Genomic DNA, 15,989 nt, shown 5'->3' on the forward strand with positions numbered 1-15,989 from the left:
CCTACAGCTCGGCTTTATTCCTCGGGATGGTGTCTCAGAATGAGAAGGGGCACAAGAGGCTAAAAGCCACCAGCCCCAAATGCTCAGAAAGCCAATCAAGACGCTCCTGGGACTGTGTCTGGCTTCCCAGTGCACAGCTCCTGTCTGCCACACGCACACCCTCTTTTCCTAGCACATGAACCACCGTCTGCCAGCAAGCCACGCCCTCCTCCACCTGCACCTGCAAGCACCAGCCCTGTGCTCTCAGGTGAAGTCCCCCCACCGTCAACGCCTCGCTCTGTCCCAGACACATTCACGAGCACCATGCCAGGCTCTGAGGGTACAGCCATGGACCAGACACAAGGATCTGCCCTGTGTCCCAAGAGATGACCCCAGCTCCCGCCCCTCCCCCCACCTGCCAGCTCACGTACGCTGTCTCATGCATCACTTGTGTCCTTTTATTCTTTGTCTTCTGTTTTAGGTCAGGAGGTCCTGTCTCCCTCACTTGTTCCTCCCTCTCCCATCATCACTCCTCTCCATCCCCCAAAAAAGGACCTGAATCTGTCACCCAGGACGTCCTATACCAAAACGCACCAATGAGCAGAGGCTGCGGGGCCACCGGTGCTCTGAGCAGCACAGAACAGCAGACGGGGCACGCCTTGGTACCCGGCCACGCGGGGGAACACAGGAAGCACACAGGCGTCTGTTCCTGGCCACAGCCTACATCGTCATTGCTGCTGCTCGTCCTTAAAATGGCACTACTGGCCACAGCAACCCGCAGAACTCGGATGCGCGTGTCCAGGGCTCTGTCTCTCGGGTTATCAAGGTGCCAGCAGAGCACGCTTCTTGCATGGCTGCACAAATATTTTCAGTGTCCAGCAAACTGACAGAATTCACAGACCACACGTCAAAGACCCAACCCCCCTCCCTCTGAGAAGAGAGCTGGCCATCCCAGCGACCGTGGCCCTCCACTCCGGCAGCATCTGCCAGCCCACTTCCAGGGGAGCGTCCAAGCCCAGCCGTCCACGTCCTGCATCACAGGACCACCGCTTGGACCTGCCACTGTCTTCACTACCCAAAGGATGCGCAGCCGACAGCATCAAGACCAAGCACTATTCTCCCTAACGCCACAAAAGCCTCCAAGACCCTAAGGAGTGACCCCAGCAGCCACTAAAGCAACCCGACAACTGGAGTTCAGTGACGTCCAAGAAACAGAACCTCGCAATCCCGGAGGGAAAGAATGGGTCCATTCACCAGCACGATCCAGTCAATAAACACGGGTGAAACCCAGTGGGCAGCAGCAACCTCACTCAGGTTAGAGGTGGGTTAGGGAGGCGAGGGTAACAAGGGAAAACAATCAGATCAATCACCTCTGATGAGCATGGATGTACCCACAAGAATGAAAAAGAAAGAATTCACCAGTCTGTATCTATTTTTAATGAAAACCAAAGAATTAAACCTCACCAATACTTAGCAGGCGAGCTGACCCCGATGCACTCCTGCAGTCTGGGCTCGGGGTTCCTGTCACCTACTTTGCATCTTCCTGTCTGAGGTCCAAGTGCGGAAGGATGGGCTGTGGGGCCAGCACTGTGGCGCAGTTGGCGAAGCTTCCGCCTGCAGCACTGGCATCCCATAAAGGCTTCTGTTCTAGTCCCCGCTGCTCCTCTTCCAGTCCAGCTCTCTGCTATGACCTTGGAAAGCAGTGGAAGATGGCCCAAGTGCTTGGGCTCCTGCACCCACGTGGGAGCCCTGAAAGAAGCTCCTGGCTCCTGGCTTTGGATTGGCGCAGCTCTGGCCATTGTGGTCATTTAGGGAGTGAACCAGCAGATGGAAGACCATTCTCTTTCTCCCTCTCTCTGTCTGTAACAGTTTCTCAAATAAGTAATAAATCTTAAAAAAAAAAAAAAAAAAAAAAAGATGGACAGTGACAAGTGACAGCCCCAATGGTCTAAGGGACCAAGTATAATTGATACATGCCTATTAAGTAAATTTAAATTTAGGCAAATTTAAAGATAACCATCTTCAAGAATATGACACTCCCTTCCCACTCGAGGGTGAGCCCTGGAAATGACCACACTGCCATTGAGCGTCTCAAGGGGGCTGCCCAATTTAAAGAGGAATTATACTTTTTTTAAAAAGCAGAAAACAAGGGTTCTAAAAACTTACTGACTTTTCCTGTCAGTAGAAAGCTACTTAATGAATTTTTTTAAGCAATTACATATTTAATTTGTTCCTTTAAGGCGAAGATGGAATTTTTTCAATGCATAAGCAAGACACTGCTGTCTGCAAGAGCGTTTCAAGGCTGGGCACTTAGGAATCACTTCCACCAGCATGTGTGATGCTGCCCATGTCAACGTTAAGGATGTCGTCACGGGGCCAGCACTGTGGCACAGCAGGTTAAGCCACAGCACCAGCATCCCACAGCGGACAGCTGGCTGGAGTCCCAGCTGCTCGGCTTCTGATTCCGCTTCCTGCTCCTGTGCCTGGGAGGGCAGTGGAGTGCTTGGGCCCCTGTCACGCATGTGGGGACCCAGAGGGAGTTCCAGGATCCTAGTTTCACCCTGGCCCAGTCCCAACTGTTGCAGCCATTTGGGGGGTGAACCAGTGGACAGAGGATCTGTCTCTTCTCTGTCATTCTGCCTTTCAAATAAATCCCTTAAAAATCATCATTAACATTATCTTATCTCTGCTTACACTCAGAATACCCAAATGTCTTTTAAAATCTCCCCAAATGAAGTATTTCAGAATTCTTGAACCCATGGATGAAATAAAACATAAAAATACAAACATTTTCAGAACAACAGACTTGTATCAGGAAAGACCAAAACGTCTTAGCTACATTTCAACAAAAATCTTTCACAAATTGGTAGATCTGAATAAAAATCAAGTATTAAGGTTTATTAAGTATGATCCAGAATGCATTTCTACCACGTGTGGCTATACATCTTTGTGGGGTTTCTTTTAAAGTATCTGGATTTGAACCAGAGCCTCTAATTGTTGTATGACACTAAGATATTCTGAAACAATAAAATAGACCCAACTGCTTTACTCCTATCTAAAAATAGTCATTCTTCATCATCCATGCCATTTAACTCTTTAACACATATCTATCCATGTCATATGTGCCAGGCACCATTGCAGGCTCCACAAAATAGCAAGCAACAAAACCAGCAAAATTCCTTGCTCTCAAGCTGTAGCTCATACTGGGGGGCAGGGGTGGAAGACAGGTGAACAGAAAGACATACAGGCTGAACATCCCTAATGTGAAAATCCCAAATCGGAAAGATTCCAAGCTCTGAAACTTCTAGTGCACCAACATGACCACGTCACAAGTGGAAAATTCCACTGCTGACCTTCTGTGGCAGCCACAGTCAAAACACAGGCACACTGGACACACGCACATTTCCTTCAGGTATGGGGGAGCACTTCCAAATGCGCATGGAAACACGGAATTTAAAAGCTGTTTATCTTGGTACAAAAAATCAAAATGAATTCCTTTTTCATAACACACACTTTCCAATAACTTTCTGAAATACCCTCATATAAAGTATACATGAAACAGAAATGAATTTTCTGTTTAGACTTGGGTCCCCTCATATCCCCAAATCTGAAAAAGTCCAAAATCCAAAACTTCTGTTCCCAAGCACTCTGGATAAGGAAAACTCAACCTGTACTATGTTAACTGTGATGGTGCTTAGGAGAGAAGACATTGCAGGGGAAGGATTCGACCAACGCTAGGGAATCGGGGTGCCCCACTGAGGCAGCTGAGCTAAGACACAAGGGAAGAATGAAGGGACATCCCATGGGCAGGTGGGCAAAAGCATTCCAATGCAGGGGACCAGAAATGCTGAGTAATCTAAGGAACACAAGGAGGCCAGAGACGCTGGACCCAAGAGCAAGAAGGGAAGAGCAGGAGGCAAGGACACGTAGCAGGAGCAGGCCGTAGAGACCTCCGCTGTCCACTATGGCCGCCGTTAGCCACGTGAGGCCACGGAGCACACGGAACGTGGACAGTCCTAAGAGTGACTCAGTGCAAATAATAATAAAAACAATGTAACTATCTCAGAAGAAAAATATTTTATATAGTGCGTTAAATAAAATACATTATTAAAATTAATTTCAACTGCTTCCTTTTCCTTTACCGGAATAATTTAGATGACATGGGTGCTGCTCACCCTGTATTTCTACTGGACGGTGCTGACGTAAGCGTCAAGGCCTCAGGGGCCACACTGAGGACCACGGCTCTCCCCGAGGGAGAAGAGAAGATGCTGCAGGGTTCTGAGCACAGCAGGGCATGCCAGGACTTTGGTTTCATGGGACTGCTCCGGCTGCTATGGGGCTGACGGCCCGTAAGGGGCAAGAGAGAAGCAGACAACGGCGGAGGATGGCTTGGACGGGAAGAAGTAGCTCTGATAGGTCAGATTCTGGATATATTTGCAGGTAGCATCCTCAAGACTTGCTCACAGATTAGACAAAGAACATATGAGAGGGAGAAAGAGAGAGAGAGACAGAGGAAAGAGAGCGAGCGAGGAGAGAGAGTCAAGCACGACCACAGGTGTTTCGGATGAGCAGCTGAAAAGACAGCATTCCACAGCCGGGATGCAGAGCCTGAAGGAAGAACATTTTTGCCTTGGAAAGTGCACTGTTGCATTTGGGACATGTTCAGTGCAGAACAGCTACTAACACCATTGCTGAAACGTTCAGGGGGCGGACGGATACACACGTCCACCGCGCAGGACAGTGCCTGGGCTGCAAACAACAGGGCATCTTCAGCACACAGATGTTTGTAAGTTACTTCCTTCTGGCACACTTCAAACACAGGCCAAGCCAGTGAGAACAGCGTAATAAAACGAGCAGGCACCTGTCAGTCGGCTTCAACGGACCAACCGAGGGTCAATCTTCCTCCTCAGGGTTACTTCGAATTAATTCCTGACATCACTCATGGGGACGGCGTTTAAAGCTCCAAGACAGGAGAGATCTGAGAGAGAATGAGAGAAGATGGAGAGGAGGGACCCCAGGGCCCTCTCGAAAGTCTGTCAGCCAGGGAGCTGGGACACTGAGAAGCAACAGCCACAGAGGGAGGTGCACAAGGCACTCAGAGCCAGCTTCCGGGAAAAGGGCTCGGGCACCTGTGTCGAACGCTGCACGTGGCCACTGGGACGCCACCACGGACCTCGTCACAGGCGCACCCCACGAGCGGCCCAATTCACAGGAGGACGCAAGAAGAGCGAGGACTGGGAGTCTTGAGAAACGGGGCAGCAGCTGGGAGAGGTGGGACCAAAGAAGGCTGTTCCAGGTGAGGGAAGCAGTGCCACGGCCACCACGCAGGAGAGAGAAATACTGACCCTGCGAGAAGGAACGGCAAAGGCCGGGACGACATCCTGGGAACGTGAGAGGGAATGAGCCTTAGCAGGGAACAGGGGCTCCCTCAGACAGGACCACGAAGGGCTTTCGCAGGGAGGAGGCAGAAAGTACTTAGCACTAGCTATTTGCATATAATGTCTTATTGGTACAGCAACACTGCACACACACACACACACACAGGTGCGCGCGCACACATACACACACACAGGGAGCTGCTCAAAAGCTCTGGTGCCGGCACAGATCAACATAATTAAAGGCCATTTAACTGGGAGAAAATAAAGTATCATTGAGCTCCACATCACGAGACCTTTCGTGGCAGGAGGTGAACCCCACAGTCCATTTATGACTCAAGGATACTTCCAAAGGTTTGTGGAAAAGTAGAACTAAAAGATACACTGGGGCCAGCGCTGTGGCATAGTAGGTTAATCCTCCGCCTGCAGCACCAGCATCCCATAGGGGTGCCGGTTCAAGTCCCAGCAGCCCCTCTTCCCATCCAGCTCTGTGCTATGACCTCGGAAAGCAGTAGAAGATAGCCCAAGTGCTTGGGCCCCTGCACCTGCGTGGGAGACCAAAAAGAAGCTCCTGGCTCCTGGCTTTGGATCGGTGGAGCTCCAGCCGTTGTGGCCATCTGGGGAGTGAACCAACGGAAGGAAGATCTCTCTCTCTCTCCCTCTCACTGTCTGTAACTACCTCTCAAATAAATAAATAATCTTTAAAAAAGATTTATTTTGGTCCACATATTTTTGAAATATATGCATTTTTTCTTAACACTTTTCCCATGCATTTTTAAAGACTCCTCATATCTATGAGATTTAGGAAATGTGAAAGAATGCTAGCCTTCGTGCCTGGGAACATCCTTCTATTAACTCAGAGTTTTCACAAAGGCTCACATGCTGTAATCCAGGAACTTTGAGGCAGCTGCATTTGAACAGAACATGAAAAAATTACACTAAACATGGCCCATCTCAAAATGAGAGCATCGCAAGGACCACAAAAGCATGGTGGGGGTGGGGATTGGGTTATTTATTTACCCAGAGCAATGTGAATCAGTGACAAGCCTTAAGGACAGGCATTCAGCACGCAGTCAAGTCACCACCCTCCCCTACCAGGGAGCCCAAGCCTGACTCCTGGCAATTCTGCTTCTGGTCCAGCTTCCCGCTGATGCGTAAGCTAGGGGCACCGGGGTGGCCCAACTGCTTGAGTCCCTGCCACTCACGTGGGAGACCTGCACTGAGTCTGGGCTCCTGGCTTCAGTTTGGCCCAGGCCCAGCTGTTGCAGCCATGTGGGGAGTGAACCAGTAGATGCAAGATCTCTTTCTCTTACTCCCCTCCTCCCACCCACCTCGCCTTTCAGATGAATGAAAACATCGAAATAAATTTGAAAAAGAAGTTGTATCAGCAAGACAGGCCTGAATGGCACCGTCAGGTTCTGCTACTGAGGCAACATGGCCACTCCATACTCCACTGCTCAGCAAAGAACAGCTAATCGAGACAATGGGCCTGTCATGGGAGGCTGGCAGGTAACCCCAGTAGAATACTCAAAAGCCCCAAGCCCACCTGAAGCCCACGGGGTCACAGAAACCTCCAGCTTGCTCAAACCTGCCAGTACCTGTCTGAGTTTGCAAAAGCCTTTGCCAATTCTAGCCCCTCTTCAACGTTTCCATTGCCGATCTGCAATCCTTCAGTTCAGCAAGCTGCATTTCACCAGGAGAGCCACGCACACTCAAGTCTCCCAGCTGAAGAGTCAAAGCAGCACCTCTGCCAGGGTGCAGGTCGCACGGGTACCGAACACACCGGCCACGGCTGCCGCATGCCTGAACAGTTCTGGGGCACCTCTTGTCAGCCTCCCGAGATGACAGCCGGAGAACCAGGACACCAAGCCCTCCCACGTGGCACATCCGTCAGCACAGAACCAATGGCTATGGGAGCAGGCATTCGGCACAGCAGCTAACATGCTGGTACGACAAGTGCCTGGGTTTACTGCCTGGCTTTAGCGCCCGATTCCAGCTTTCCTGCTTAATGCAGACCCTGGGAGGCAGCAGTGGTAGCTCAATTAACTGTGGACCTGCCACCCTTGTGGAAACCTGAACTGGGCTCCCAGCTCCCAGTTTCGGCTGGACCAGTGCTGGCTGTGGCAGGCATCTGGGGAGTAAACCAGTGGATGGGAGTGCCCTCACTCTCACTTGCTCACTCGCTCACTCGCTCTCTCTCTGGCAAATAAAGTGATGATTATGGTCACACAATGAACATGGGACAACTGACAAGTGCTCTCAGACATACGCTCCACAAAAGGCGAGCCCTGCCCGTCCCTCTGTCCCTTCATGGGTGTGCATTCCAGGGCCAGCACAGTGCTGGCACAGAGCATGCTCTCATGTAACTGCAGGAAAGAAAAATGACCACAGAACCCAAAGGCTGCTCAAAGTCACACAAATGGTTCAACAAAAGTCAGGAAAGTCGGGGCCAGCATTGTAGGGTAATGGGTAAAGCCTCCACCTGCAATGCCAGCATCCCTTATGGTGCTGGTTTTGTCTTGGCTGTTTCACTTCCAATCCAGCTCCCTGCTAATGGCCTGGAAAAAAACAGCACAAGATGGCCCAAATGCCTGGGCTCCTGCTACCCACATGGGAGACAAGAGGAAGCTCCTGGCTCCTGGCTTCAGTCTGGCCCAGCCCCGGCCGTTGTGGCCATCTGGGGAGTAAGCCAGTGAATGGAAGAGCTCGCTCTTTCTCTCTCCCTCTCTCTCTGCCCCTCTCTGTAACTCTTTCAAATAAATAAGAAGTCAGGAAAGCTGCTGGGAGCAGCCACATGTGCAGAGACGGGCAGCTACATCCACCTCAAAGGCGGAACTGCAACACGCCAATTCCTGCATGAATGACCTGAGATTTTTATTAACAGACTGTGAGATTCAGTCTCAAGTTTGGAGGTAGATTCAAACCAACTGTTTAAAACAACACTGAGACAGGGAAATCCAAGTGCTGACTGCAAGACAGACGGACAGGAATGAGGACACTTCTTCAAGGTGGGGTGATGCCACTGGGCTACAGCGTTCAGAGATGTTACCTTTGAGAGATACCTAACGCAGCACTTAGGGACGGAGTGACATGACGTCTGGGAAAGTGGCGGCTCGGGGAAAGGTAGGCCGGGGAACAAACGGGAGGGGCCCCGTGCTGAAGCCAGGTTGGAAATCCGTGTGCCGGTGGCAGGAACCCCAACGTCAGACCACGGTCAATCTGCCTGTGCTTGCCCAGCCACAGGAAGAACGCTGGGAGCGTCTCTACCACACGAGCACTCGTGGCTGAGACCGGCAGGAGCCAGCTGGGAGTCCCGCCTTGCCCTCCGTTCACGAGGGCGGCCTGCTTCCACTCTGCCTTCTCTCCACGTCCCCTCTCACACTCCCTGACCGCCTCCACCTCATTCAGGTCAGGCTCCCCTTGCTCGTGCTCCTATAGCCACCCGGTCCCCTCCTGCCCTCAGCTTTAACCCGTCTCCACCCGCAGTTCCTGGAAGGCAGTCCCGTTACTGATGTCTCCAGGTTTGTTCATCGTCCCTAAACGTGTCGCACTCCTGCTGTGAGCGCTTCTCCCCTCATGTACCTCCTCCCTGCACATTTGCAGCACACACAAGGACAGGGCAGCCACTGAAACACCTGCTCACCCACTGTGTGCCAAGGGCCGTACCCAGCAGTGGGGTGAACAACCATGAGACACACATCGCGATCCGTGCAGATGGAATTAAAACTGGCCCTGCCGTCCAGGAACCATCCAGACCTGATCAGGCATCTGTTAGTGACCACTGAATCCTCAGAGCCTGACGCAGGAAGTGTCTGGTGAGGGAACGAAGGTTCTCTGAGTTGGTGCACTTGTCCCAGCCCAGGTAGTATGGGATCACCTCGAACTCCACCAAAGAGAAGATTTTCAAAGCATTTTTGATAAGGCCTTTTTTTTTAGATGAGAAGAGTCAGCTTCCCCAGCTTATGGGGGAATTGGGGGTGGGGGGCCCAGTAGGAAGCAAGGCTCCCAGAGGCGGGCTTACTGCTGCCAGCCAGAAGCAGCTCTGGGTGTGCTCAGCTGCTGGCTTTCTCTTCTGGAGGGTCTGCTCCCCCCTCCCACGGCCAGCCTCCTCTCTTCCAGCTGCAGTGGGAACAAACCTCAGTCACCCCCACCCCACCCCCACCCTGCGCTCCGAGCACCCAGTTCCCCTTTGCCACAACAACAAGTCTCACTTCCTATCTCAGCACCGAGCAGAGCTGGCCCGCTGCTGTGTAGCTGCTGTCCCCCAGCAGCGAGCACTCCCCCTCAGCCCTGCTCCCAATCAGGAGTCCACCGTGAAGACCGGGGCAAAAGCTGCAAATGGGGACTCGTGAGGACTCCGCATAGGCTGGCTGTGCAAATACTAAATGCTGATTCCAGGCCCAGGCCGGAGCAGACACACGGGCCACAGGCTCCGCACCCAGAGCCCCACTCCCGCAGGCAGACCCACCTGGCTGACCCGCAGGTGCAGGGCACGAAAAGGGGCAGTGAAGGGAGAAGGCCCAAAGCAGGGCTGTCCGGGGAGCTACGCCGCACACTGGGGACAACCAATGAAGTTTCCTGTTCCCTGTACCAGACTGTGTTTGAGTCAGCCCACTCCCCGCCCAGGCGTGGGAAATCAGCGCGAGAGGGAGGGCAGGCAGTGTGTCAAAGCAAGGCCACGACCCAGCCTCCCGGCTCCGAGACAGGGTGCCCCCCGCCCCCGCCCCAGGGCTCCAAGGAAAGGCCTAAAAATGAAAAGGGTTTCCCGGACACATAACTAACATTTCTGTGCTGACTCTACTGATTGGCTGCCTCAGCTCCCAGAGCGCCGTCTCTTGGGATCACAGGGCAGGCTGAGACCAGCACCTTCAAGAACCCCAGAAAACCTGACGCAGCTGCAGATGCAGCCCCAGCAGAGAGCAAGCACTTCTGCAGTCTGCGCAGAGACTGGCCAACTTACACCTTGAAGAGCGAGACAGTAAATACCTCCACTTGCCTGTCACAGGGCCTCTGCTGCAACTGCTCACCCAGCCCACTGCAGCGTGAAATCAGCCACAGACAATACATTAACAATGGGATCGTCTTTGTCCCAATAAAACTTTATTTACAAAAACATGCACTTGGGCTCTTCACTCCAGCTTCCTGCTAGTGCAGACCCTGGGAGGCAGCAGGTTCCCACCCGGAAACTGGACTGAGTTCCCAGTGTCAGCCTGGCCCAGTCCCAGCTGTGTAGGCATTTAAGGAGTGAACCAGTGGGCGTGGGGGAGTGCTCTCTCTCCCCCTCAACCCCCATCCTGCTCACTCTCTCAAATAAAAAGCATACACATTTTTGAAAAGGCATCCAGCTCACGGGCCATAGTTTGCCAAGCCCTCACCACTGGGAAAAGGCGTTCTTCCATTCTGTGCTCCAAAATGGGACAGTGGGCAGCATGCACCTTGGGGGCTCCCAGCCGCTCTGAAGACAGAGGCCAACTGTGGGGACCAGGCCTCCACCCCTGCTACCACCTACCACAAGGCATTTAAGAAATCTCGGTTGCTTATTCAAAAAAAAAAAAAAAAAAGCTAGCCTGCCTTAGAAGCCTGGGCAAAGCTGGAAAAAGCTACAGATGGCAAGTCCAAGGTCTTCAGGGCTAGAGGAAAACAGATCTCTTTGTCTGGACACGAAGGTCTGGAAAAGGAAGTGACACATTCACGGTCGCCGGATTCTGTCTGCCGCTCTTACTTCTCCAGGGTGAAGAGGGACAGGAAGTATACAAAGAGGGGTCAAGGACATGTGGCAGCTCCTACATCACAGCCAAGGCCAAGGCAGTGGCTGGATGAGGAGAACCCACAAAGCTTGGGGAAAATGTAATTAAAAGACAAGTTGATTGTGGTACAAAAATTTTTGATATCTATGCCTATCAAGGATCTTTAAAATGCTCGTTAAAATGCGTATTATGAAAAAAAACTGTGGGTTTCAAGGATTTTTTGCATTAAAATAAGGTTTTGTAAAATTTTTATTTACATACTTTATTTGAGAGGTAGAAAGGCAGGCAGGCAGACAGAAAGAGCTCCCACCTGCTGGTTCACTGCCCCAAACGCCTGCCCTATAGCTAAGCTGGGCCAGGCTGCAACTGGGAGGCAGGAACCCAACGCAGGCCTCCCACGAGGGAAGTAGGGAACCAACTACATGAGCCACGACCTGCTGCCTCCTAAGGTGTGCAGCATCAGCAGGACACGGGAGTCAGGAGGACAGCCAGGACCCAAACCAGGCACGCGGCCAAAATGGGATGCAGACGTCTCAAGCAGTGTCTTAATCACTACCTAAACACCTGCTTCTACATTTAAATTCAACTCCATTTTTCCACAAACTTTCTGACATCTCCTCATATACGTGTGTGCTGTGTACCACCCCCCTGCCCTGCCCCCAGCTGTTCCTGGACATAATTACCAGGGAGAAGAAAGAACGGAAAAGACCTCCAAGAGGGCTGTGCATTCGTGCGGAAGATGTGGGTAGTTATGGCAGAAACTGGTCCAGGAGTGTGCACAGGCCCTGGGATAAGAAGCAAGCACTAGGCACAAAGCCTCTCCTAATTCCAGGTCAGCGCTCCAGGCTCCAAAATGGATCCCTACACACCTTCTCAGCAAGACCAGCCTCCTAACCCAGTGCCCCCACGTCTCTCCAGAACTGACCTCCACAGCAAGCTCCCGGGCCTGCCCGCCAACGTTTCCACCCAGATGCCGTCACCATCTTGACGGCAACATGTCTGCCAGCAAATCCAACGTGACCTCCCAAAGACGTCTGAACCCTAATCTTTCTACTTCCATCAATCACTCAGGCTTAAAATGTCAGCACCTTCTCTTTCCCATGCCCTGTCGCCACACCACCGCCTCCTCTCCACTCCCACGGGCTGCTCACTAACCCACCACTTGCCGCGTGGTATATGCTGCCCATCTCCTGCCTGAGAGCCCAAATCCAGGCTTCTAACACTGCCAGACCTTTCCCCATATACTCATCTTCCAGGCACCACAGCTCTTCAAGGTCAAGGCCCACGGCTAGTGACCCCTGGCTTCCCAGCCCCCAGAACCTTGCCTAATGAGGGGACACGCAATAAATGCAGAATGCGTGGATCCTAGCTTGCATCATGAGACATGACTGCTCAAGAAATGTCAGGGCCTCCCTGCTCCCCACCACCCCGAAGCCAGGTGGGCATCCCCTGCAGGCCCTCCATCATCCTCACCCTGCCCACCCCGGCTCCCACCATCCCGGAAACAAGCTCCATCCAGCTGACCAATGTCTGACCCTCATCCAACGCCAGCCTCCTCTGCATCCACGTCCCTGCCCACGCGCTGCTCACCCTACCCTGCGATGACGTCCATGCCCTTCCCCCTCCCTCTACTCCAACTCCTACGCAACTGCGAACTGCTAGGAGCCCAGGGGGCGGGAGTGGGGGGGCAGGAGAATCAGGAAGCGGGCAGATGATAAAATGCAAGCGGCAATGGGGCACGATGGAGGCACAGAGGGGTCTCTGATCCCTGGTGGCATCATCTTCCCAATGGGCCGCGGCGATTAGAGAAGGAAGAGGCGGGAGGAGGAGCCAGATTTTTCCACTGAACGAAAGGCATGATTTTCATCACTGCTTCTGTTGCCCTGGTAACCAGGGACAGCCCAGTGGAGAGTACAGTAAAAGAACACCATGTTTATCTTTGCTGTCTGATCCACTTCCCTGTACACCCTTCCCTGACCACCCCTGGGCCCAAGCCCCAGTCCAAATTCCCCACAGTGCCACCACCATCCTCCTAGTCACCACTGCTCCATATCTTAAAGGCAGATCCAACTTCCCCCTCTCTTCAGCCAACCTCAAGGACCGTGCGTTCCTACACAGCGGCATTCTGGGGGTCATCCCACCGTACCCACCTGCCACGCCAGGGAGCCCCAAGAACCAAGAGCAAAACCCAGGGCCGGCATCTCTTCTCCCAGAGTCCAGTGGGCAGGAGGGACCCAGGGGCACGAAGGGGAGAAAGCCCACCCAGCCACCTCTCAGAGCCAGTGCCTTGTGGCTCCCGTTCTCCCAGCCCCCTGCCCACACCTAGAACAGGAGAGGGCAGCAGGCTGTGTTGCGGGGTGGGGGGCGGCCAGTGCCACGCACAACCTCCACAGATCCCCGACTCCCACGTGGACACGGTGTTGGCGTGACCTGACAGCAGAGACACGGCACTCGCCCCGGGGGGATTATATAAGCGTTATATAACATGGTGGCACCAATAAGCACACAGACGCAGTTGTCGAGAGCCAGGGCCAGGCCAGGGGTGGAACCAAACCCAAGGGCCGGAGGCACAGCCCTCCCGTCACCCATGCCAAAGCAACGCCAGGCCCCGGCTGCCCCAGCCCTGTCCATACCTGCTCCCTCCACCCCAGAGGGCTCCGCGAGGCCTGCCTGGCCCTGCATTCTTCCCACGCTGGGCAGCAGGGAGGGGGCACCGTGGTCACCAGGGCCCAGGGCAGCCCTCATCCATTGGGCTGTGGCAGCCCAGCGGCCCGGCTGCAGTGGGGCAGCCAGGGGTCCTGGCGGGCAGGGGTGTGGGCCAGCAGCCCCCTCCTCCAGCCTCCCACCAGCGAGACTGCTGGTTTGGGGAACCAGGGCTGCAGCAGCTCCAGGATTGGCTGGGCCAGCCGTTCCTCTGCTCTGTCATTTGCTGTTCCTCTAAGAAGCAAAACAAACCGAAAGGGAAAGAAAAATTAAAATTGAGCACATTTGGCAAACGCCAAATCCCAAATTTTGCTCAAGCGCCGCAAACAGGGCTCGCAGGTGGGCTCTCAAGGGAGACCCCCCGCCGTCCCACCACACCCTCCGGGGAACCGCAAGTCCACAGTCCCCCCGGGCCCCGCGGCTGCCTCAGTGGCCGGCGCTTCCCCCAGGCACGGCGCGCACCCCTCCCCCGCCGCGGGAGCTGGGCGGCCGGCCTGGGGCGGCTCGGGGCGGTCTGGGGCCAGGTCCCCACCAAAGTCCCCCACCTGCGTCACCACAACCACTTTCCCACTTTCCTCATTTTGCCGGGGGAGGGGGGAAGAGGAGACACCGACCACAGGCGGAGGCCCCAGGAGCGTCTCGTCACGCAGCACCTGCCCTTCGGGCCTCCCGCTGCCGCCCCCACGCGCGCCGCGGCGCCCCCTAAAGAAGGGGGCGAGGGAGCCACGCGCGTTGACGTCGCGAGTCGCGGCGCGCCAGCCCTCGCCCCCGCAACCACCTGTCTCCGCGCTCCCGCCCCCACGGCCGCCCGCCACTCCGCGCGCCCCCTCTGCAGCAAAGGCGCACCACGCCCACTGCGCCGCGCGCACAGCCCGGGCGGGCAGCGGTCAGCGGCTCCCACGCGGGGCCGGGGGGCTGCTCGTCCGAGACTCCCCCTGGGCCCGCTGGGCCCCGCCCGGGGCTGCTCCAGGCCGCGAGCCGGCCCCAGACCCACGGCGAGGGCACTGCGCGCGGAGGCCGCGCCGCAGCAGCAGCGGCGGGGCGCGGCCAGGGTCCCGGGCAGCGTCCCCCGGGAAGCCCACCCTCCGCGGGACGCTCGGGGACCGTCCTGCAGGCCCGGCCCCGCAGCACCCACTCCCATCCGACCAAGGCCCCACTCTCACCTCGCCAGCCACCTCCCTGCCCCGGGGGGCTGCGCAGCCGGGCTCGCCGGTCCCCCGGAGCCCCAGGGCGGGCGCGCGATGCGCAGCCGCTGCGGACGCCGGCTCCGCGGCCGCTTCCCGGGCGTGTGAGCTCAGCCCGCCCGCGCGCCCGCGCTTCCCACGCTCTGCGCCCCGCGCGGCGCCACCCAGCGGCCGCGTCGCGCAGCGCACGCTCGCGTCCGGGAAAATTCTGCCGCAGCCCCGCCGCCCGCCTGGGTCGGAAATTCCCAGAATTTGACTGTAGGTTTGCGGCGGAGCGGGGAACAGGCGGTATGACTCCCCGCAGCCATGGGGCCGCGCGGCGGCCACCCACCTTCTCTGTGGAGGACATTATGGAGTGCGTGCGTGAGATGCTGGCCTCTCTGCCTTCTCCTGAGTGCGTTGGGAGCTTGGGGTGGGCAGCGGCAGGGCGCTCTGTAGGCTGGAGCTGCAGGGCCTCCCTGGGCCCGCCCCGAGGGAGATCTGTGGACTGTGCCTGATCACTTCCCGAACCTGTGTGCAAAGGAGAACAAACACACAGAGACGCCCCAGCCTGAGTTCTCCTTCGGGAGACCTGGAGTGCTGATTTTTGGGTTTTTTAAAACCTTTTCTCAGATATAGACCCTTTTGAGCCCTGGAGGAGGCCTGTGGACCCTCTGTCCAGAAAAATGCACGTGCACACAGAACCACAGTTGCACGGTGTTTCGGGGCGCCCTGCCACTCCTCCAAGCTGCGCGGCCCCAACTTGAGTACCCTGTCAGCGGGTCCCCTAGTTGGAGACGACCCAGCAGTGTTCCCTCCTCCAGGAGCAGCCTCAGTAATCGGAGAGAAGTTGGCCCCAGGGAACAGGAGGCCTGAGTAGGCCCAGGGGCATGAACACCAGGCTCCGAAGGAATCCCTACCTCTCCTTCCTGATGCGCCTCCACCTGGCAAGGCGTTCCACCGAGCACACACTAGCATCCCAGAAAACAGGATCCTCAGGCTGGCAAGATCTCCTCTCTCCT

At 55.3% G+C, this 15,989-nt stretch overlaps 1 protein-coding gene across 1 annotated transcript in view; it reads right to left on the reverse strand.

Moving 5' to 3' along the window:
* Window positions 1-15,366, reverse strand: part of LOC103350987 (uncharacterized) — a 61,006-nt gene extending 45,640 nt beyond the window's left edge. The window contains exon 1 of the mRNA XM_089311422.1: window positions 14,968-15,366. Within this exon, the coding sequence (XP_089167548.1) occupies window positions 14,968-15,337 (370 nt within the window). The 5' untranslated portion in view covers window positions 15,338-15,366. The remainder of the gene's footprint in view (window positions 1-14,967) is intronic.
* Window positions 15,367-15,989: the final 623 nt, after the last annotated feature.

Source organism: Oryctolagus cuniculus, chromosome 13, assembly GCF_051225735.1.
Source record: "Oryctolagus cuniculus isolate XC-2025 breed Fujian yellow rabbit chromosome 13, ASM5122573v1, whole genome shotgun sequence".
In the NCBI taxonomy this organism is placed as follows: Eukaryota; Metazoa; Chordata; class Mammalia; order Lagomorpha; family Leporidae; genus Oryctolagus; species Oryctolagus cuniculus.